Raw genomic sequence first — 21,040 nt, forward strand, 5'->3', positions numbered from 1 at the left:
GGCTTCAAGCACCTCTGTTCCCCTCTAATCTCATCAGAAAGATCCGTCCACCATCCACCTTTCCTTCACACACTCGTGTCATCAACAAACACGGGTGCGTGCCTGCCCGCGGCCAACACGGAGACGCCGGAGACGTGATGATTCCGTAGCCGCACACCTGGACCTCCAGGAGCTCCTCGTTTGGCGGGAACCCCAGGCTCAGCCACCCTCACTCACGCATCCCTGCAGTCCCTTGGCCACCATCCATGAGCCCTCGGTTCCTGCCAAGCAAGCATCGTCCTAGGGACTGAGTAGAGCTCGCCCTTCAGAAAGTGCTAGGCCAACCGGAGAGCCGAGGGTTAGCCGTCCTCACCCATTTGTTCATTCGTCCATTCACCAGAGTCACCAGGACCTGCTGGGTGACCCAACAGTGGGCCCTGGTCAGTGTCTCCAAGCAACAAGACCACCCCCTGGAGCCCTGCCTCCCCCGCCCACAGTTCCACCTGCTGCTCATGCCATGTGGGCAAACCCTGGTGGCAGCTGCCAGAGCCAGTCGCGGCTCCACACAGCATGCCGGGGGCTAACTCTGGTGTCATCTTCCCACAGAAAACCATGAGCCCACCTATCCAGGTGGCTACCCTCGCAGCCAACTGCCCAGGCCCGGTCTGACCCTTCTCAACACCTGCAGGTGCCGGAACCCGAGATGCTTCTGCTCTGGAGGCCTCTCTTCCTCCTTGGATTGCTGGCCTGGCCCTCCGACCTGCGTGTGCAGCCATGGCCTGGCCTGGCCAAGGCCCACACGGACAGCAGATCCACCCTGGCAAGAAGTAAGCGCAGCCCAGGCTCTGCCTGCTGTCGGCCGGGTGGGTGGGGAAGGTACGGTATCCTCTGGGCTCCCACCCCCGGCCTGCTGGGTGACTGTGCTGGGTCACTTTGCCCCTTTTCTTCTTTCCTTTCTTGGACCTCAAGTACAAAACATCGGGGTTAACTGTGCCACTGCATAGCGCATCGTCATGGCCACAAGCCTGCATGCCCGGGAGCCCCCTCCTCTGCTTTATTTGTGCGACTCCCCCTGTATTCCTGGTCCCCTCTCCCACTGCCCGGCCGCTGCATGTGTTGGATGCGTGCGTGTGGTGCACTGAGCGAGGCCGTGTGCATCTCATCCTGGTTCTGAACGTTTTCTCTCAACACCGCCGTTCACATCTACGCCGCTTCAGCCGGAGCAGAGACTTCCTTAAGCTGCGTCACCTCCGGTCACCTCCCCTAGAGCTGGACACTGAGGCCATCTCTACTCTCCCTGCTGTGAACTGTGCTGAGATGAACACCTTTGCCGTGTCCATGTCGCAGTCCGTGGGAGAATTCCTCTGGGATCTACCCAGAAGGACGAGGGCGGGGCTGTGGGCAGAAGTAAACTCCATTCAACCCCAACTGCCAGAGTCCTCTCCAGAATGGCCGTGCCCGGCTACCCGCGGCCCACACCTGCGGCCCCTCTTCCTCAACGCTGGGGAGGGTCTGTCCGCACCAGCCTGCTCCTCTGCCCTGGCAAGAGGTCACGGGCTGGGGGCTTCAGTGGCAGGCACTTATTTGCTCACAGTTCTAGAGGTTGAAGGACCAAGGTCAAGGTCAAGGTGCCTGCAGATTTGTTTCTGGTGGGGCCTCCTTGCTGGCTGACAGACGGCTGTGCTCTCAACACTCCCCTACACCGCCTGGCCTCTGTGTACCCACAGAAAGAGGTCCCTGTGTCTCCTCCTCCCCCTGTGGGCACAGCAGTGCTAGCACCAGATGAGGGTCCGCTCCTATGACCTCATTTAACCTTAACGACCTCCCTGAAGGCCCTGTCTCCAACTCCAGTCACACCAGGGAGAGATAGGGTCATGACTCAGTCTGTACCACCGTCTTCTTACTTCTTGCCAGTCTCATGTGTAGCTGACAGACAGCTAACGTCTTAGCCTGACCCCGTCTGCTTAGTGGGAACTCTGAGCATCTCATCGAAATGTTTTGACCATTTCAACTCCTTTGCTTTTTTCTTTTTTTAAGATTTATTTATTTATTTGAAAGGCTTAGTTACAGAGAGGCAGAGACAGAATGAGAGAGAGAGAGAGAGAGAGAGAGAGAGAGAAAGAGAGAGAGAGAGAGAGGTCTTCTATCCACTGTTTCATCTCTAGATGGCCACAATGGCCGGAGCTGGGCTGATCCAAAGCCAGGAGCCAGGAGCTTCTTCTGGGTCTCCCATGTGGGTGCTGGGGCCCAAGGACTTGGGCCATCCTCCACTGCTTTCCCAGGCCACAGCAGAGAGCTGGCTCATAAGCGGGGCAGCAGGTTGATTCCTTTGAATTCCCTTTTATCCATTTTCAGTTTGTCTCCTATTTTATTGTTCATCCTCTTTGGTCTGAGTGTCAACATATTCTTAGCATCAGAATCACTTAAATCACTGGCATGCCATTCAGCCCTGGGTCCTGTGGGCATTGGCTCCAGGACCCTGGCCCTGTGTACAGAACTCCGCAGGTGCTCACGTCTCTTAGGAAACGGGGAAGCCTTTGCGGGCAACCCACACAATCCTCCCGAAGACTCCAAATCATCTCCAGATTGCTTCTCTCGCCTGCTCCAGCTGAGTGCTGCTGCATTGCGTGGGGCCTGGCGACACGAGGGCACGCACGTGCTCAGTGCATGCCCTTTGCCTGCAGTATTTCCGTCTGTGACTGGTTGGTCTGCAGAGGCAGGGCTGGGGCCCCCGTGTTTCTCCCTGATCGCCCTGTCCTGTGTTGGTGGAGAGACAACGTCTTCTAAGTCACTGCTAGTTCATGGCTGTGTTGGGAGGATCTTGAGGCCGCGCCCCACCCGGTGATAGCCTGCTTTGTGTTCTCTAAGAGCTTCTACTTTTGCCTTTCTTATTTAGGATTTTAATCCATCTGCAGGCCATGCTGCTTTGAGCCATCTTAGTATTTCTAGAATAAACCCATTTTTAATAATGTACTGTGTGTTTATTAGCTAATTATGTAGGATCTCAGCAAATTCTTAAACTGCTATTTAACTTTCTTTCCTCGTGCCGCCCTGGGGCTAGGTAAGCCATGCTAGCCTCATGGAATGAATTCCTCTTACTTTCCCTCTTTTCTTCCACAGTCGCTTCTTTTAAAAAGTTTAATAAATGTCTTCCATAAAGCCTTGTAGGCCAGAGATGTGGGGGATGGGATCTTCATCTTTTCACCTGGCATCATAGGACTTGGCATAAAGGGATCCCTCTCATTTAGGTTGTTACATTTATTGCTGTGTAGCTGTGGGCTCAGCTAACCGCATCTATACAATGGGTGCAGTTAAAATGCTAGTTCCTGAGGCTGCTTTTCAGACGTCAGTGAGAGAAAACATGTGTGAGGTTCTTCCTGAGCTGCAGGCGTGTTCCTCACCGTAGCCACTCCCCACGCATGTGTTAGGGTGCAGGGGTGCACGTAGCAGCGAGCCCGGCTCAGTGGCGCTCAAACAGCCAAGACCTTATCATTTCCACAGCTGAGAGTCAGAGGGAGGCAAGCTGCAGCCCAAAGCTGCCATCTGCACTGGGTTTTATGCATCTCGCAACTCTGTGAGCCTCACGGTTTCGCTCTCGGGCCTGTCCCCAGTGTGGCAGGGAAGCCACTGCATAGTGCATCATCATGGTCACAAGCCTGCATGCCTGGGAGCCCACTCCTCTGCTTTATTTGTGCGACTCCCCCTGTATTCCTGGTCCCCTCTCCCACTGCCCACTGCAGTGGCAGGAAGCCGTGGTCAGTGGTGCTACGGGCCTGGAAGGGAGGATGGATGGGTGGATGGGTGGATGGATGGGTGGATGGGTGGATGGATGGGTGGGTGGATGGATGGGTGGATGGGTGGATGGGTAGATGGGTGGATGGATGGGTGGGTGGATGGATGGATGGATGATGGATGGGTGGATAGGTGGGTGGATGGGTGGATGGGTGGATGGGTAGATGGGTGGATGGATGGGTGGGTGGATGGATGGGTGGATGATGGATGGGTGGATGATGGATGGGTGGATAGGTGGGTGGATGGATGGGTGGATGGGTGGATGGATGGGTGGGTGGATGGATGGGTGGGTGGATGGATGGATGGATGATGGATGGGTGGATAGGTGGGTGGATGGGTGGATGGGTGGATGGGTAGATGGGTGGATGGATGGGTGGGTGGATGGATGGATGGATGATGGATGGGTGGATGATGGATGGGTGGATGATGGATGGGTGGATAGGTGGGTGGATGGATGGGTGGATGGGTGGATGGGTGGATGGATGATGGATGGGTGGATAGTGTCCGCTGCTCATAAGTTCCCATTGTTAACCAAGTACTGCTAAGAGCAGTAGTCTGTAGTCTTTGAAGCTATTTGTTTAGCTCATGTGGGTACTTAAAAAGTTTTGTTGAAAGTAGAACGAAGCGATAAGCTGATTTAGGTGCAAAAAAATTAAAGCCACACTTCAGGGAGATCTTCAAAAAGTTCATGGAAAGCAAGTATAATGATAAAACTAGACAGATTTCAAATTTTTCTCTACCAAAATAAACAAAGATTTATCTATTTGAGAGCCAGAGTTACAGAGAAAGAGAAGGAGAGACAGAGAGAGAGAGAGAAACATAGAGAGTGCTTCCAACTGCTGTTCACTCCCCAAATGGCTGCAACAGCTGGGGCTGGGCCAGGCCAAACCCAATAGCCAGGAGCTTCTTCCAGGTCTCCCATGTGGGTGCGGGGGTCCAAACACCTGGGCCATCCTCCACTGCCTTCCCAGGTGTATATCAGCAGGTAGCTGGATTGGAAGTGGTACAGCTGAGATTTGAATCGGTGCCATATGGGATGCTGGCACAGCAGGCCACAGCTTTAACCTGCTCAGCCACAATGCTGGCCCCCAAATAAAGTTATTTTTGAATTCTGCTTTCCACAAACTGAAACATCCTCTTAGGTCTCTCCTACAAGACAGAAAATGGACTTGGGTGTTTAGTGCTGAACACAGGCCAGACACCAGGTCAGTGGCCAGTCAACAGCTGCTGGATGAACGGTCAGCGTTCCTCACCAGGCCCTGTGACTTGGCCACTCTCCCTGCCCCCTTCTGCTGACACGGAAGCCGAGGAAGGCTCAGGGAGGTGAGAGCCAGGCTTTGAGGCCAGCTTTGTGATGCAGACACACGCTCTCATTTGCAGGCAACAGAATCAGGGGCCCCATCAGGAGGGCTGGGGCCGGGAGGGGCGCCCAGGGCGCCCCACTTGGGATCCAACAAAGTGGGGCAAGTCGGGGACATCAGTGTCCACTGTGGGGACCTCTGAGCTTCCTAAGTGCTGGCCCCAACCCGGGCAGAAGGTGTGCAGCCCGGAGAGGCAGGAGGGACGCAGGCCCATAGCTGTGATGGCTCCCCTCCTCGGGGAGTCTCTCCGTTTCAGCCAGACGCTCCCCTGGTGCTGGAGCCTATCCCCAGAGCGGGGCGGAAGTGGCCTGCGTTCCTCCTCTCCCTATTCACCAGCCTGTTGGTCTCTTCCTGGACATCTGCCGCTGTCTGCGGCTTGTATGTCAGCTCTGTGTTCCCAGCTCGGAGTCACCGCCCCGGGGGGCTCTTCTCAATCAGCTGCTCCCACCCCACCCCGAGCAGCCGCTGCCGGCCAGCCCCTCTGCAGGTGTAGGTTTGTTTGCTGTTTCATTTCCCACAGTGCTCTTGCACAGGGGAAGGATGCGGGTCTGAGTAGGGGAGGAGCTGACAGGCACCAGTCACGTGGTGGGCAGAGGGCGCCCCGCTGCCTGTGCTTTGTCCCTGGCCCCTTGTCTGTTTCCAGTTATCGCCCAGGGCCTCATGAACAGCAACGTCGAGGGCCGCATCCAGAGCATGCCCCTGCTGGACAGCCTGAATGTGTCCGGGCAAGGGGGCCCGGGGATGGTGGGCTGGCTCATCGGCGGCAGGAGCGCCCAGCAGCAGCAAGAGATCAGGTGAGACCCCGAACCCGGCCCTCACCCTGGGACGCTCTGCTGGGCTCTGGAGGTGACAGGCTGTGAAGAGGGAAGGGAGGGGGATGGAAAGAAGAGAAGGTGGGGGCCCAGGACCGAGACGGGGGACTCCGATGCCTTGCTCCCTGGGAGGTGGCAGAGCAGGGCCAGTGAACAGGCCCGCTCAGGAGTCACAGCCGTGTTTCAATCCTGGCTCTGCCACCAACCCTGGAGAAACTGCTTGACCGCGCTGGACTTATCTGTGAAATGGGTGCACACTTTCCCCAAAGGGCAGCCAGGATAACCATCGGGGGCCAAACCAGCCCAGGACCAGAGTCAGACGTCCAGGTTCCCCAGTCTATTGCCAGGTGGCGGCTCTGGGCAGAGTGTGGGTGTGCTGAGCGTCGGCCTTGGGTCTCCCCAGTGACATGGGGGCGACAGTTCTGCTGGCCTCTAGGAGCTGTCAGGAGCTTCCCGTCTGCTATACAGGTGGCCACATAACCCTGACAGCCGTGACTCTCCTGCGCCCACCGCCATGTGACTCCTTCCTCTCTCCAACTGGTGCACACATGGCCTGCCTGCTGCACACGTGACCACATAGCCCTGACAGCCGTGACTCTCCCACTGCTGCCCCTCCATGCGGCTCCTTCCTCTCCCACCGTGCACGGTGGCTCCCCAACCTCCCCGGCCCCTGCAGGGCTCCAGCCTGCTCTGCCCTGGAGCTCTCTCCTCCCTGATGCCTGTCCCATCCTCTGCGTGCTAACGGCGCAGTGGTCGCCAGCAGGGTTTTCCTATGAGACAAGCAGCTGCAATTACTCCCCTCCGTTCATCCCTTCAACAAACGGTACAGGTGCTGACGGGGCACCTCCCTGTGCCAGGACTTGAGCCAGGTACTGGCAATTCAGCTGTGGACAACACACATGGTCACTGCCTTTTTAGATATAGCATCCTGGCTAGGCAGTAAACAAGTTCAGGTGAAGGGGCAAGCAATGAAGACAGATTGAGCCAGAGAAGGGGTGTGGGTGTCTGTGTGGCTGATCAGAAAGACCTTTCTAAAGAGGCAGCCTTTACGTGGAAACTTGGAAAGAGAAAGAGACCTGGAGGGCGTGGGGAAAGCACTGGGCAGACGGAGCAGTGAGTGCCAAGGCCCTGGGGTAGGGAGGAGTTTGGTGCATTTGAGGAAGGGAAAGAAGTCCATGTGGGAGGAGATGGGGCTGCAGAGGCAGGGCACAGGGGCACGGGGACCTCACCCTGCAGGTCTTGCGGCATCTGGATTTTGTTCTAAGAGCCATGAGAAAGTGGTGGAGAAGGTTGAGGGGAAGGCGAGTGCTGGGCTCCCTCGGGCTTAGTCTGTACTGAGGCCAAGACCATGGCAGGGAACCTGGGAAGGAGCTGTAGCACCCCGGGGCAGGAGGTCGGTGACCTAGGCCCAGCCACAAAACTTGGAAATGGCCAGACTCCAAGTCCAATTCGTAAGCAGAGCCAGCGCACGTGGAGTGCAGGGGTGAGGGGTGGAGGGAAGTTAGCCACAGCTCCTGGGCAGGTGGGGTGCAGGGTGGCCCGGCCTGACGTCAGCACCATCCACAGCTGGCCTGGGCTGCATGAGACGGAGGAGCGGGCAGTGTCAGGGGCGCTCCCGGGCAGCCCCAGCCCCCGGCTGCTGCACCTGCCTCTAGCACAGGTGGCTCTGGTGGGCCCCTGTCACCGGCCCCGGGCCGTTTCTCGGCTCCCTCACCGTGGCGGGCCTCTGCTCTTTCCTCCCGTGCAGCATTGGCATCGCCCACGTTCAGCTGGACTACGGTGGGATCCAGACGTCTTTCCACGACGACTGGTTCTCGGCAAACATCTCGCTGCAGTCTGACATCGAGTTGGGCCTGTGAGTCCGAGTGGCGCGGGGCCTCCTCCTGGGGGAACCCGGGAGCTGGGGGACAACCTGGCAGCCTGGGAAACCCAGGGCTGTCTGTCCCCAAATCCTTCCGAATGCAAACCCTGACCTCCAACCCCCCTTGCTGTGTGACCTCGAGCAGGGCGCTTCACCTCTCTGAACTGAGATGGAGGAGCAGCCCCAGAGCTCATTCAGACCCAGCACAGCTCACTGCACTGGGCTTGACTGGGGGAAGAACCGCTCGCAATTCCTGCCCAGCCTCCGCTCACCATTCCCCCCTCGGAAGAGCCCTCCGTGTCCGCCATCCCCGTGGATGCGGATGGGAAGGCCCTCATGGAACACAGAGTGACTCCCGGTTCCATGATTGCAAGGGCGTGTAAAGGCCGCTCTGGCTCCCAGCAGCTTTCCTGTTCATCACCAGCTTCAGGGTCTGGCCGGGCCTGGCCTGTGGGGAGGGGCGTGACTTGGGGTGCCAGAGCCACCCCAGCAGCAGGCGGGCTGCTTCCCCTCGTCCTCCGGCCCCTGTCCCCGCAGGCCCATGGCTAACACCATCGTCACGATGCTCGCGTGCATGAACCTTGTGGTGGAGTTCTGGCTAGAGAAGGACGAGTTTGGCCGGAGGGACCTCGTGATGGGCAAGTGCTGTGTGGAGCCCGGCGGGGACCACGTGCAGGTCCTGACCCAGTAAGGCCACGCCCCAGTGCTGGGCCCTGCCTCCCCCTACCCCGGGATGAGGCCCAAACAGATCCCAGGATCCACGCCTCTTCCCGTGTCCCCTCCCAGCGATGGTGCTGCCACCCTTCCCAGAAGCCAGACCTTCGCTGGTTCCCATCCTGGTGGTCCTTGCTGTCCCCTCTCTCTCCTGTGCCCCAGCACCGCCCCCCCTCATGGTCCTTCTCTGGACCACCACAGGAGCCTCCTCCTGGCCTGGCCTCACTTTGGCCTCGCCCCCTTCCCTCCATTCTCTGCTCTGAGGCAGCTTGTGCCCCCAGCCCCTGCTGCCAAGCCATCCAAGACACCACGTAGGGCCCCACCTGCCCTCGCCCTGCCCGACTCTGCAGCCCACTGCCCTCCCGCCTGGCTGCAACGTGCCCTGCCCTTTTACACCGCTGTGCCTTTGCACAGGCTGGCCCTTTGGCCTGGGACGCCCTTCGTGTCTTTTCCAAAGCTCTTCCTCATCACTCCCGCGTTCCCGCGTTTCCCAGCGTGCCAGGATCCACGCCTGGTGCTGGGGCTGCAGGGTTTCACGAAGCTCTGTGGCAGGGCTGGCCAATCCTGTCAGCCTGTGCTGTGAGCTCCACGTGGGCAAGCTTTGGGGCTGGCTTATCCCCGAATCCACAACGCTCGGAGCCACGAGCACCTCAGTGCACGTCTGCTCGCGTGGTCTTCAGACGTGGTCCTGAGCACCTGGATTGTACCTGATGCTCACAGCGGGGAAGCCCATGGCCACTGGGGCTCCAGACACCCACAGCAGGAAAGCCCGCAGCCGCTGTGTGGCCGTGGACAGGCTTGGGAATTCCCCCAGGGCAGAGTGAGGCACGCAATCTGCAAGGGGCAGGGGGCTGTTAAGATGCCACTGGGGACGCCCACATCCCGAATCAGAGTGCCCGGGGCCAAGGCCCAGCTCTGCTTCCAGCTGCAGTGTCCTGCCCATGTATACCCTGGAGGCAGTGGCGATGTCTGCTTCCCGCCCGGGTCTCCCCTCTGCCCAGACACAACAGACGGCGCTCCTGGCCTGGCCTGTGTTCCCCATCACATCTTGAGCCCACATGGAGTTCCTGACCTCTGGCTTCAGTCTGGCCCAGCCCCTGCCGTTACAGGCATTCGGGGAATGAATCAACAGATGCAAGCACGCTCGCTCTCTCTCTCTCTCTCTCTCTCTGTCTGTCTCAAATTTAATTAATCAGTTTTTGGGAAGAAACTGAATGTGTCCTCAGCCCGTTGGGGCAGGCGTTGGTGCTGCCCGACGGCTGGGTGCGGGTGTTCCACACATCTTCCTCTCTCTAGGGCTATCCCACCAAAGACCAAGCATATTGTCCACAACCTCGAAGAGAACCTGGAAAAGATTATCCCACACCTGGTAGAAAATCAGGTAAGACTGAGAAAAAAAGTGTGCCTTGGGCATCTTTGAGTCCGAGGGCCAGGCATATCGCTTGGCAATTTGGCAAAGTTGAAGAATCGCAGTTAACAATGTCAGTTTTGCCCACCTGTCCTTGGGCAAGGAGACTCAGCCTCCCCCAGCCTCAGTGTCCCCACCTGCAGCATGGAAGCCGTGGCACTCCCTGTCTCAGGCAGCTGCCGTGAGGATTCGGGGGGACAAAGCATGGCGCCTGGTGTGTAGCTGGTGCTGCTGGAAACCCAGCAAGGCTGCAGCTTCCGGCCACAGGGCCCCACTCTTCTCTCCCGCGGCGCAGGTGTGTCCCCTGGTCAGCGAGATCCTGCAGCAACTGGACGTGAAGCTGTTGAAGAGCCTCATGGGTGAGTGTCTGGGCCGCCCAGGAAGACTGCTCTGGAGCGGCAAGGGGCCGAAAGGGGATCTCCAGTTCCCGGGGCCTGGCGAGCCCACCAAGGAATGTGTGTGGGCTGTGAGGGCACGTGACAGCTGATTGTGTTACCATGGCCACCGCGGTCCCCTGAGAGAGCCAGGGCAGTGGAGGAGACCGTGCCCTGCCAAGTCATGGAACCTCCCCCCAGTCCTCCCCCCAGAGCGTCACTCAACCCAGCAGGGACCCCAGGCCCCACCCCAACCCTGCGACCACCCCCACCCCAGTTGCAGAGGAATGGGCACAGTCCCTGCCTTCACAGGATCACAGCCTGGGGCTCAGAGGACATGGAGAAGTGAACAATCAGGTGTCACCTGGCAAGAGCTGTGACGGGGGTGCCCCGGGCACCCGGCCTTGGTCGTCAGGGATACAGGAGTGCTCCCCTCGCTGTGGACGGGCGCGGGCAGGGAGGGTCCCCGGTGACTGCTGGTGCCTTTTTCCTTCCAGAACAGGCTCCTGCTCATGAACTTGATCAACTGTGAATCCGGGCAATGCACTCCAGGCTGGAGGGCCGTCCAGCTGCCTACTGTTGGCCACAGGGAGATGCTACAGTTTGGGACCTTGTCTCCCACCGTGGGGCTCTGCGGCCTCTGGAAACCTTGACCCCAGGCCCTGTGGACATCCTATCCTCTCCCACAATAAACTGTAGCTTAGGTCCCCTCTGCCTGCACCCCACTGTTAAGCCCGGGAGTCAGAGCCGGTGGTGCTTCCACCCCAGGAGGTTTGCTCGTCGGCTCTGAAATAGCAGCAGAGACCCTCGGCCTGCCTTTGCACCAGGGAGCCCCGCCACGGCTTGCTCCCCCATGTGGGGAGGGGCCTGTTGAGACTTCCCATTCATTCATTCATTCGTTCAACCCATTTCTCTTGAGTACCTACCATGTGCCAAGAATATTGCTGGGCCCCAGGGAGGTGTAGAAAAAGGGTCACAGAGTGGAAATGCAACAACATTGGTGCCAAACAGCTGTGAGTCCAAATGTGGCTCCGTCCAACTGTAGAAGTTCCTTGAGGGTGTGACACTCACCTGCTGTAAGCCAGGAGGCCCCAAGGCCCAGCGGAGGGCTGGCCCAGGTCTCTGTGGCCACACACGCAAATGAAACCGGGTCTCAGGACTCCCTAGCAGGGTTTGGAACAAAGCACTTTATCCTTTGCTGTTCCCACCCGCAAAATGGGAAGAGGCAGCTCGCAGGATCTGAGCGACAGGGCCCTCCCGCCCTGCTGGAGGGAGAGGGACAAGCACTCTGGGGCAGCACCTGGGGCTGAGCCCGCGTCTGCTCCACACCCCAGCTCTCTGCAGCTCAGGCGCATGCGTGCCAGGAGACCAGCAGCAAGGTTCACAACCGCCCAAACTAGATGCCCACAAGTGCCAATGGGAGGGGGTAAATATCGGGGTCAAGACACTCACGTCCCATCAGAGTGCCGGGCTCCACTCCCGGCTCCGCCCCTGACTCCCCACCCCCACCCCGCCCCAAGAGGCAGTGGTGATGGCCGAAGTAACTGAGTTCCCGCCTCCCACGTGGGAGACCTGGACTGGGTCCCCGCTTCCAGCTTTGTCCCTGGCCCAATCTCAGCTGTCACGGGCATCTGGGGAGTGAACCAGTGTCTGGGAGCTCTCCCCCACCTCACCCTGCCTCTCAAATACACCTTTAAAACAATAAACTTTTTAAAAAGAATGAACAAATAGAGTGAGTAAATATCCATGGGCTACACACCCACTGGAGTGCCCGTAGTAACGAGAATGAAGGCCGGCCACACCGGGCCACACCAGGCCACACTGGGCCGCACCAGGCCACACTGAGCCACACCGGGCCACACTGGGTTGCATGGGGCCACACCAGGCCATACCAGACTGCACAGGGCCGCACCAGGCCACACCGGGCCGTGCAGGCCCAGAGGTCACCCTAGCCGGCAGAGGCCAAGCACAAAGAGCGGGAGCTGCGTCTCCAGGGTGCATGGAGCTCAAAACCAATCCCCGCCCCCGGGGTCAGAGACAGACACCTGGGGGGGCGGGGGCTAGGGAGCGGGCAGGATTCTGAAAAACAGGACAGGCACTGTCTCTCGAGCTGTTCCCACATGTCAGAATTTAACATCTCTGTGTAACTCTGACTTTCAAACAAATAAATCTTTAAAAAAAGAATTTCACAAATGTTGAAATATTTGCCATCTGTTCTAGGCCCTGGGGAAAGGCTTGCAACCGTCATCTCGTCCACTCTCCATTACTGGGCTGTCGGCCATGGATTATTCAGCACTGATCCCCACCCTGCTCAGCCAAGGGTCGGGAAGGCCTCCTGAGAGATCAAGGGGCAGTGACAGGCACATGCCAGCACCAGCAGCGCACACCTATTAAGCACTTGGTGTGTACCAGGCTTGGTGCTCGGAGCTTAAGCTCGGCACCTCGTCACTGCCTCCCAGCAACCCCAGGTAACACATGAGCCCACCGAGGCTCAGACAGGTAACGGCACCTGCCCTGGGCCACATGGGCAGATCCTGCAGCCCACAGCGTAACCGCTGCAAACCCCTGTGATGGCCTGCTCCCCCTTCCACACACACACACACACACACATGTGCGCACACATACACACGTGTGCGTGCGCAGCAAGGGGAGGCGAGGAAACGTGAGCTCAGCCGGCTGACCAGCTCGCACCGGGAAGTGTCAACAGCCCAGAGATGAGACGCGGCCAAGAGGGCTTCGTGTCGCCCTAATCCGAAACGCTTCACCGGGAACTTGCAACCCTGCACGGCCGCCCGCACAGACGAGGCTGTCTGACGGTGAAAGCTGCAGTTTGTGGCTTCTTCCTGCTCCCAAGGGAAAGGGCAAACATGGGAGGGCTGGTGAAGGCGGCTTTTGTCACCACCTCCCGAGCCCCCTGGGCTCCCTCAGGGCTTCCTCAAGGGACCTCCTTGGGTTTCTCCAGTTCTGTGTTCTTTTGTGTTAAGGTTCAGAGAGCGGGAGGCACCGCATCTTCTCCCAGAAGAGCTTGCTCAACAATGGGTCCCTCTGATGAGCCTGGAGTCCCTGACAGGGGCAGGAGACCTAGATGGGTCAGGGGAGTGGGAGGGAGAGGTCAGATAGCAGATAGCAAAGCACAGTCAGGGGCAAGGGACAAGTTCAAAGTCGGGCAGTAGGCCTGGGCTTAAGACACCTGCTAGGACACGCGTGTCCCATAGCAACACGGGGAACACCAGACGCGACCCCTGCTTCCGGCTCCCGAGTCCGCTCCTGCTAATTTGGATGCTGGGAAGGTAGCAGTGATGGCTCAACGAACTGGGTCCCAGCCATGGACGCGGGAGACCTCGACTGAGTGCCCAGGCTCCACCCCTGGCCCGACCCCAGCCATCGTAGGCATTTGGAGAGGGAGCCAACAGATAGGATCTCTCTCTCTCTCTCTTTCTAATAAATAATTTTTAAAAACCAAAATTCTTTTTTTTTAAAGAGTTATGTATTCAAAAGGCAGGTGACTGTGTGAGAGAGAGACAGAGATCAAGAGATCTTCCATCCGCTGGTTCACTCCTCAAGTGGCTGTAACAGCCAGCACTGGTCCGGGCTGAAACCAGGAGCCAGGAACTCCACCCTGGTCTTCCACATGGGTTTCAGGGGCCCAAGCACTTGAGTCACCACCTGCTGACTTCCCAAGTGCATTATCCAGGAGCTGGGTTGGACATGGAGCAGCTGGAACTCAAAGCAGAGCTCTCGTACGGGCAGTCAGCATGGCAAGAGATGGTGTACCCGGCGGTGCCACAGTGGCAGCCAGGAAAGAAGTCTCCGAGAAAGGAAGCAGTGGCAGTGTCCTGCAGTGCTGCATCGCACAGCCACGTGTCACGTGCTGTGCAAGGCACTGGAAGAGAGGAGCTGGTTGGCTCTGAAAGGAGAAGAGAATTGCCTGATTAGTCCATGCTGTATACCTGTGTTGTCGCATTGCACAGAACCCCCATGAAAGTGTATGGCTATTACACAGTAATCAAAAAAAAATGTTTTAATTAATATTAAAAGAAAGAAACAACTACTGGCCAGCCCTGCGGTGGCAGCCCCGGCCCTCACAGGCTGTGGAGCAGGGCCAGGGGAGACCTGGCATGAATGGAAGGCCCCACCCTGGATGACTGAGCAATGGAGCGGACACGGCCGTGAAGGCTCACTGGACTCCACTGCCCACTTACTGTGTGGCCCTGGGATCCAGCGCCCCTCTCTGGTCCCCAGTCCCCATGTGCTGATGTGTCAATGTGCACATCTTCCTTTTTAAAAGAATATCTATCTGACAGGCAGAGAGACAGAGAGCTTGCCTCTGGAGAAAGCCCCAGAGGCCTAAAGGGTTAAATACTTGTAAAATCCTACAGGTGCTTTCAAAAATACTGTGAAGTAAGCAAGTGCCTCTTGTTGGTTGATGAGTTTATAATTTTAAACATGGCGACTTAAAGTCTTTTGTCATCCACAGTTATATATGATTTGCTGCTCATAAAACTAAAGCGTTGTTGGTTCTGTGTTTAGCTGTCCTCCTCTAGGTTCCTATGGACTTTTTCCAGCCACTTCTATGGTATTCAGTACTTTGGGATGGCTCTGTAAACAGATGAAGCCAATAATGTATTAACAGTACCAACTGAGAGAAAGTATGGTTAACTGAGGTTACTAAAAACAAAAAGCAATTCAAATCAATTGGCAATCTACAAAAAGAATTAAAGATTTTAAAAGCTATTATTAAAATTGCTATATTGGTCTATTTTGCTATGTTATATATGTGTACATATTGTGTGTCCACATGGGAAAAGTTTATTAAGAGTTTTATTTTAATTGGCTTATAGATAAGATTGTCCATAAATTGAAGCTGCTAAAATCAATCAAAGATACATTTTAATTCGTGTGACCTGAATCTCTGTATCATATGTTTTATACTTGTTGGTAGAAAGAAACTAAAAACATTTTATATGGTTGTGCTTAAGTTTACTGGTTAAACAAACTATACCATATTAGATATTTAAGAGGTGTTTCCGGCCGGCGCCGCGGCTCACTAGGCTAATCCTCCGCCTTGCGGCGCCGGCACACCGGGTTCTAGTCCCGGTCGGGGCACCGATCCTGTCCCGGTTGCCCCTCTTCCAGGCCAGCTCTCTGCTGTGGCTAGGGAGTGCAGTGGAGGATGGCCCAAGTCCTTGGGCCCTGCACCCCATGGGAGACCAGGAGAAGCACCTGGCTCCTGCCATCGGAACAGCGCGGTGCGCCGGCCGCAGCACGCTACCGCGGCGGCCATTGGAGGGTGAACCAACGGCAAAAGGAAGACCTTTCTCTCTGTCTCTATCTCACTGTCCACTCTGCCTGTCAAAAAAAAAAAAAAAAAAAAAAAAAAAGGTAAGAAGAGGTGTTTCCAAATACATGATTCTTAAAATTTATAGAAGGCATTGGACCTTCTGGTAAATGTTTTCTTAAGTTGTTATCTAATGGTTGAAACTATTTGCTAAGTATTCATGTGATATTGCTATTGTCAGCAAGCGATCTAGGACTTCCTCCCTCATTTCTCTATTCTAAGCCCAACTTGTTCTTTCATTTCTCTATTCTCCTCAAGGTAGGAAACTAATTCTATTATAAAGGAATCTGTAGGACGCACAATTTAATCTTTAGACCTTATAAAAGAGGTGGCTAACATTTTTCTGTAATAGCATAGCCAAAATAAGAACTTAAATAATAATCTCGTAGCTAGATTTACTTCGCCATCAGCGAAGTATACAGTAAGTAGAAAAAACCTCCCTTTCAGACCAAAGGGAAAGAAAGTTTTAAAGTGAGAATATAATTTTCCTCATGGGCATTGTCTACCTTAGAAAAACTACTACAGAACATGCCTGTGACTATAGACTTGTAGTTCAGGCCACCGAAGATTAGAGATGGGACTTGGGCACTCCCTTGACTTGCATCCTCTGGTCTGCTTTAACAAAAACCAGGAGGAAAAGAAAGCTAGGCATCAGAAGCAATGGGTGGCAGGCCTATCAATGGCTGATCTGTACAGTGATCTGCCCTCAAGGAGACCCAACAGGCCAGTCCACTGCAGTGGCTTTCAATGTAGTAAGCCTGGGCTTCAGCAGAAGTCAGCTTGTGAAGAGCCCTGGCAGCTCTGCCAAGAGTTGGATCACTGGAAATGGACCTGCCCTGGAGTCGAAGGATGCCCAGGTCAGAGCCACAGATCTTTTTGGCTCTAAGCTGAAAAGCCCTTCACTCAGCCCAACTTCCAAAGTGACCACTGCAGCTGAGGGGATGGTCAAGTAGGGTCAGCAACATTGCAGGCAGAACTGTAAATTTCTTGTTAGAGATGCCACCTGCCTTTACCTGGCCAGCTCTCCTCCCAGGCCAGCCAAGTAATGAAAGTCAACAGAGTGCCTTCCCCTAGGAGGTTCATACCTCCCTTAGGATATACCCCATGTGAAGAGATAGATAGGTCTGGGCCTCTTAACTTACAAGGCCTAAAGCCCACCAGATTATTATCAAGCCCCTTCTATCAGGTTCTATTTGCCTCTCAATCAGAAAACTTAATTGTAGCTTAGACAGCACCTTTCTTAGCTCCTCTAATAATGACTCTGTCCTTTGTTCTAGACCCTGTCTAGCACACTTGGGCCTCATTCCTTTGTAATCATAACCTCTACTCTACCACCAATGGCTCTACTCCCTACCTGTGTGTACTGATGGTCCTCTTCCCCACTCAATGCTGTATAATTGTTCAAACCTGGTAAATGCCACTCTTAGGATCATTGGTTACTATCCTCACTCTGTCTTTTATGACCTTGTCTAAATATGATCAGAGTCGGCAAACTTGGAAGGCTTCCATAGCCTTGGCAACTCATGATGACAGCCTAGGGTGGTTACTGGCACCATAAACTAGAGTGGCAATTTGTTGGGTCAACAACAGGAGTCACTGTGCACTTGCTCCTCATGTGGGATCTCTGTCCTTAATGTGCTGTACATTGTGATTTAATGCTATAACTAGTACTCAAACAGTATGTTTCACTTTGTGTTTCTATGTGGGTGCAAACTGTTGAAATCTTTACTTAATATATGCTAAACTGATCCTCTGTATATAAAGAGAATTGAAAATGAATCTTGATGTGAATGGAAGGGGAGAGGGAGCGGGAGAGGGGAGGGTTGCGGGTGGGAGGGAAGTTATGGGGGGCGGGAAGCCATTGTAATCCATAAGCTGTACATTGGAAATTTATATTCATTAAATAAAAGTTAAAAAAAAGAATATCTATCTGACAGGCAGAGAGACAGAGAGCTTGCACCTGCTGGTTCACTCCCCAGATGCCCACAACAGCCAGAGGGCTGAAGCCAGGAGTCGGGAATTCAATCCAGGTCTCCCACGTGGGTGCCAGGGACCCAACTACTTGGGTCAATGTCACTGCCTCCCAGGGGGAGCATTGCAGGAAGCTGGGGTCACGAGCAGAGCTGGGAACCGAGGCCAGGCACTCCAGTGTGGGACAGGGTGTCTTAACCACCAGGCCAAGGGCTCACTCCCCTGTCTCCCTTTGGTCTTCAAAGTGGTGAAGACAAATGCTGGGTTGTCTCCCTCGGGAAAGCGTGGAGGCAGCGTGAGCGGAGAGACCTGGAGCCACGGGAGCCCTGGGGGGAGGCAGCCGGGAAGTCTTCTCCAAGATGTGAAGGCGGGAAGCAGAAAATCTGCAGGTTGGGGGGTGCGGGGGTGGGGCTTTCACCTCAGCTCAGAGACCCAGGAAGGAGCAGAGCGCGAGTGTCGGCCCCGGGGCCAGCTGGGCCACCGCACACCCGAGCCTCAGCGTCCCCCTGGTGAAAACGCATTCCTACCTCGCACGAGGCTGTGAACACTCATGAGATCTTGGGCGTGGTCCCCGCACCCCGCCAAGTTCCCACGGGGACGCTGGCATCCCATATCACAGTGCCCGGTGGGAGGGCCGGCTCCTCTGCTTCGATCCTGCTGCCTGCTCTGCGCCCCCTGGAAGGCAGCAGATGGTGACTCTGGTCTGCATCCCGACCACCCACGTGGAGACCCAGAATCAGGTGCACTGAGGCTCCTCCTGGCTTCAACCTGGCCCAGCCCTGGCAGAGAACCAGGGCATGAATGATATTTCTTTCTCTTTCTCTTTTAGGTAGTCTAAAATAAATAAAAAAGAAATATTTTTAAAAGATGTATTTTGTGTATTTGAAAAACAGAGTTACAGAGAGAGGTAGAGACAGAGAGGTCTTCCATCTGCTGGTTCACTCCCCAGAAGGCTGCAACAGCCAGAGCTGTGCCAATCCGAAGCCAGGAGCCAGGAGCTTCTTCCGGGTCTCCCATGTGGGTGCAGGGGCCCAAGGACTTGGCCCATCTTCTAATGCTTTCCCAGGCCACAGCAGAGAGCTGGATTGGAAGTGGAGCAGCCGGGAGTAGAACCAGCGCCCATATGGGATGCCAGTGCTTCAGGTCAGGGCTTTAATCCGCTGTGCCACAGTGCTGGCCCCGACATTTTTTTTTTTAAAAGAGAGAAAATCCCCATCAGACCTGGCACACAGCAATGGCTCCACAGGTGTGCACAGCTGCTGTGGCTCTTACTGTCCTCATGGGGTCCAACTCGGCCACATCCCCATGTGTCTTTGGGCACCGTCTCCTCCAGGCCTCAGCTTCCTCCTCGTAAGCAGGGAACCCCATGGTCCCAGGAGCGTCCTGCACCCAGGGAGACCCCTGCCCCAGTGCTGAGGGACACCCCGCTCCAGGGAGACCAGACACACATGGGCTCTTCCGACACCAGGGAGCAGGTGTCCTCTGATTACCAGCTGAGAAAAGGACAACGGCCAAGAGATAAGACCGAGGTCCCTCCCTGGGCTCTGAGCGGCTGCCTCTCCCAGTGTCCCACGCGCCACCTCCCGGGCCACCTGGGAGCGTGGGTCCCCAACCACAGCCTCGCTCCCAAACCACGAAGTCTTGAGTAACATCCCATCTCAGGTTCTCCTCTGTTTAATTTGTCGACCAAATAGCTTCACGGACCTGCCTGCTGATGTGATTGGCAGTTATTTACTTTGGAGAGCCCTGGAAGGCCTCACCAGATTGCAGAATGTTGAATTATCTGGGGAGGCATCCTCCCAAGGTACATTTCCTGATTCCGTGCTATAAAAGAGGCCGACGCCTGGGCAGAGCAAGGAGGAGAGGGAAGCGGAGACCAGGACAGCTGCTGAGACCTCCGAGCCCAGGTGAGACCTGCCCAGCCCGGCCCCTCCGCTGCCCTGTGCTGGGGCGGGCCGGGGCTGATCGTGGGGAGGGTCGTGCGCTGGGAGCCTTGCCGGAGACACGGACAGGCCTCGTTCAGGGCTGTGGGGCGGCCACTCGCTCTGCTTATCCTAGATGATGAACCAGTGCAGAAACGAGTGCTGTGCGCGCCCTAATCCGAAGTCTCTGAAGCAGGACTTTGAACCTGGGGTTGCCAATGTGGATCCAGATCATCCACAACCTCCCGACACTGACGACCCAACCGCGCGCCTTTGGGGCATTTTTCTGGGACTGAGGTCTTCAGCTTCCATCGGGGCCATAAAGGGTCTGTTGCCCCCAAAGAGATTCAGAGGCCCCTGATCAACGATCCCTCTCCCAGGGAGGCCACACGGGCTCTGTGGACCCAAAGACCTCTCTGTCACAGCCACAGCGTGCAGCGCTCTGGCCAAGTGCGGCCGCTGATGTGCTCTGCTTAAGCAGCCGGTGGTCTCCCGAGCGCGGGTCCCAGATCTGCCTGCCGACCCCGCTGAGGCTGCCGAGTGGACCCAGGGAGGATTGGCAGTATCGGATTCCAAAGACAGCCAAGCCTCATGGGTTGCCTCAGGTCCCCCAGGGCAGTCTGAAGAATAGGAAGGTGTGTGTTCATGTGTGGAGTTGGGGGAGAGCCTGGAGGACCTTCCTCCAACTGCAGCTCTGCCACCAATCGCTGTGTGACCTTGGGAGAGTCACTAGCCCTCTCTGATCCCTTGGTTTGCCACGTACAATGAGTTCTTTTTAAAAATATTACTTAATTTATTTGAAAGACAGAGTTACAGAGAGAGGTAGAGACAGAGAGAGAGAGAGAGAGAGATCTTCCATCCGTTGGTTCGCTCCCTAAATGGCCTCAATGACTAGAGTTGGGCCAGTCTGAAGCCAGGAGCCAAGTGCTTCTCCCAGGCCTCCCACATGGGTACAGGGGCCCAAGCACTTGGGCCATCTTCCACTGTTCTCCTAGATGCACTAGCAGGGAGCTGGATCAGAGGAGGAGCAGCCGGGACTCGAACCGGCGCCCATAGAGAATGCCAGCCCTGCGAGCTGGTGCTTTAACCCACTGCGCCAGAGCACCGGCCCCACAATGAGTTCTTAAATGGCCGAGATTTCCACGGCACAGGTCCATATGGGAGGTGGCTGTGGCCTGTGACCTGAACACTTGGGTCACTTATGAGGGAGTCCACAAACCATGGTGGCCTGAACCCAGACCAAAGCCCTCAACATGGGTGGCGGCAAAGCCATGTGGGTGCTGAAGCCTGCGTCCGCTCTGTCTGGGAGTAGGGTCGGGGCAGTGGCCCAAGCCATCGGGAGCAAGGCCGGGAAAGGCTGGCGGTCCCTACTGTCCACGGAGGCCTCCAGGTTGAGCAGACCTGGTTCACTCACTCCCTTCCGTGTGCGTGGGCTGGGAGGAGGTGACCCACGCTTGCCCGTGGGAGGCAGGGGATGAAGTGTGTCTCAGAACACGGTGAAGACATGG

The 21,040-nt window shown here is 56.1% G+C and overlaps 1 protein-coding gene across 1 annotated transcript; it reads left to right on the forward strand.

The window, feature by feature from the left end:
- The first annotated feature begins 682 nt into the window (after positions 1-682).
- Positions 683-10,954, forward strand: BPIFA3 (BPI fold containing family A member 3). Its single transcript, XM_062202547.1, has 7 exons — positions 683-806; positions 5,776-5,926; positions 7,692-7,799; positions 8,343-8,492; positions 9,816-9,900; positions 10,223-10,393; positions 10,799-10,954. The coding sequence occupies exons 1-7, from the start codon at positions 683-685 to the stop codon at positions 10,952-10,954; spliced, it is 945 nt and encodes a 314-aa protein (XP_062058531.1).
- The last annotated feature ends 10,086 nt before the right edge of the window (positions 10,955-21,040 follow it).

This window comes from Lepus europaeus, chromosome 10, assembly GCF_033115175.1.
Source record: "Lepus europaeus isolate LE1 chromosome 10, mLepTim1.pri, whole genome shotgun sequence".
Lineage (NCBI taxonomy): Eukaryota > Metazoa > Chordata > Mammalia > Lagomorpha > Leporidae > Lepus > Lepus europaeus.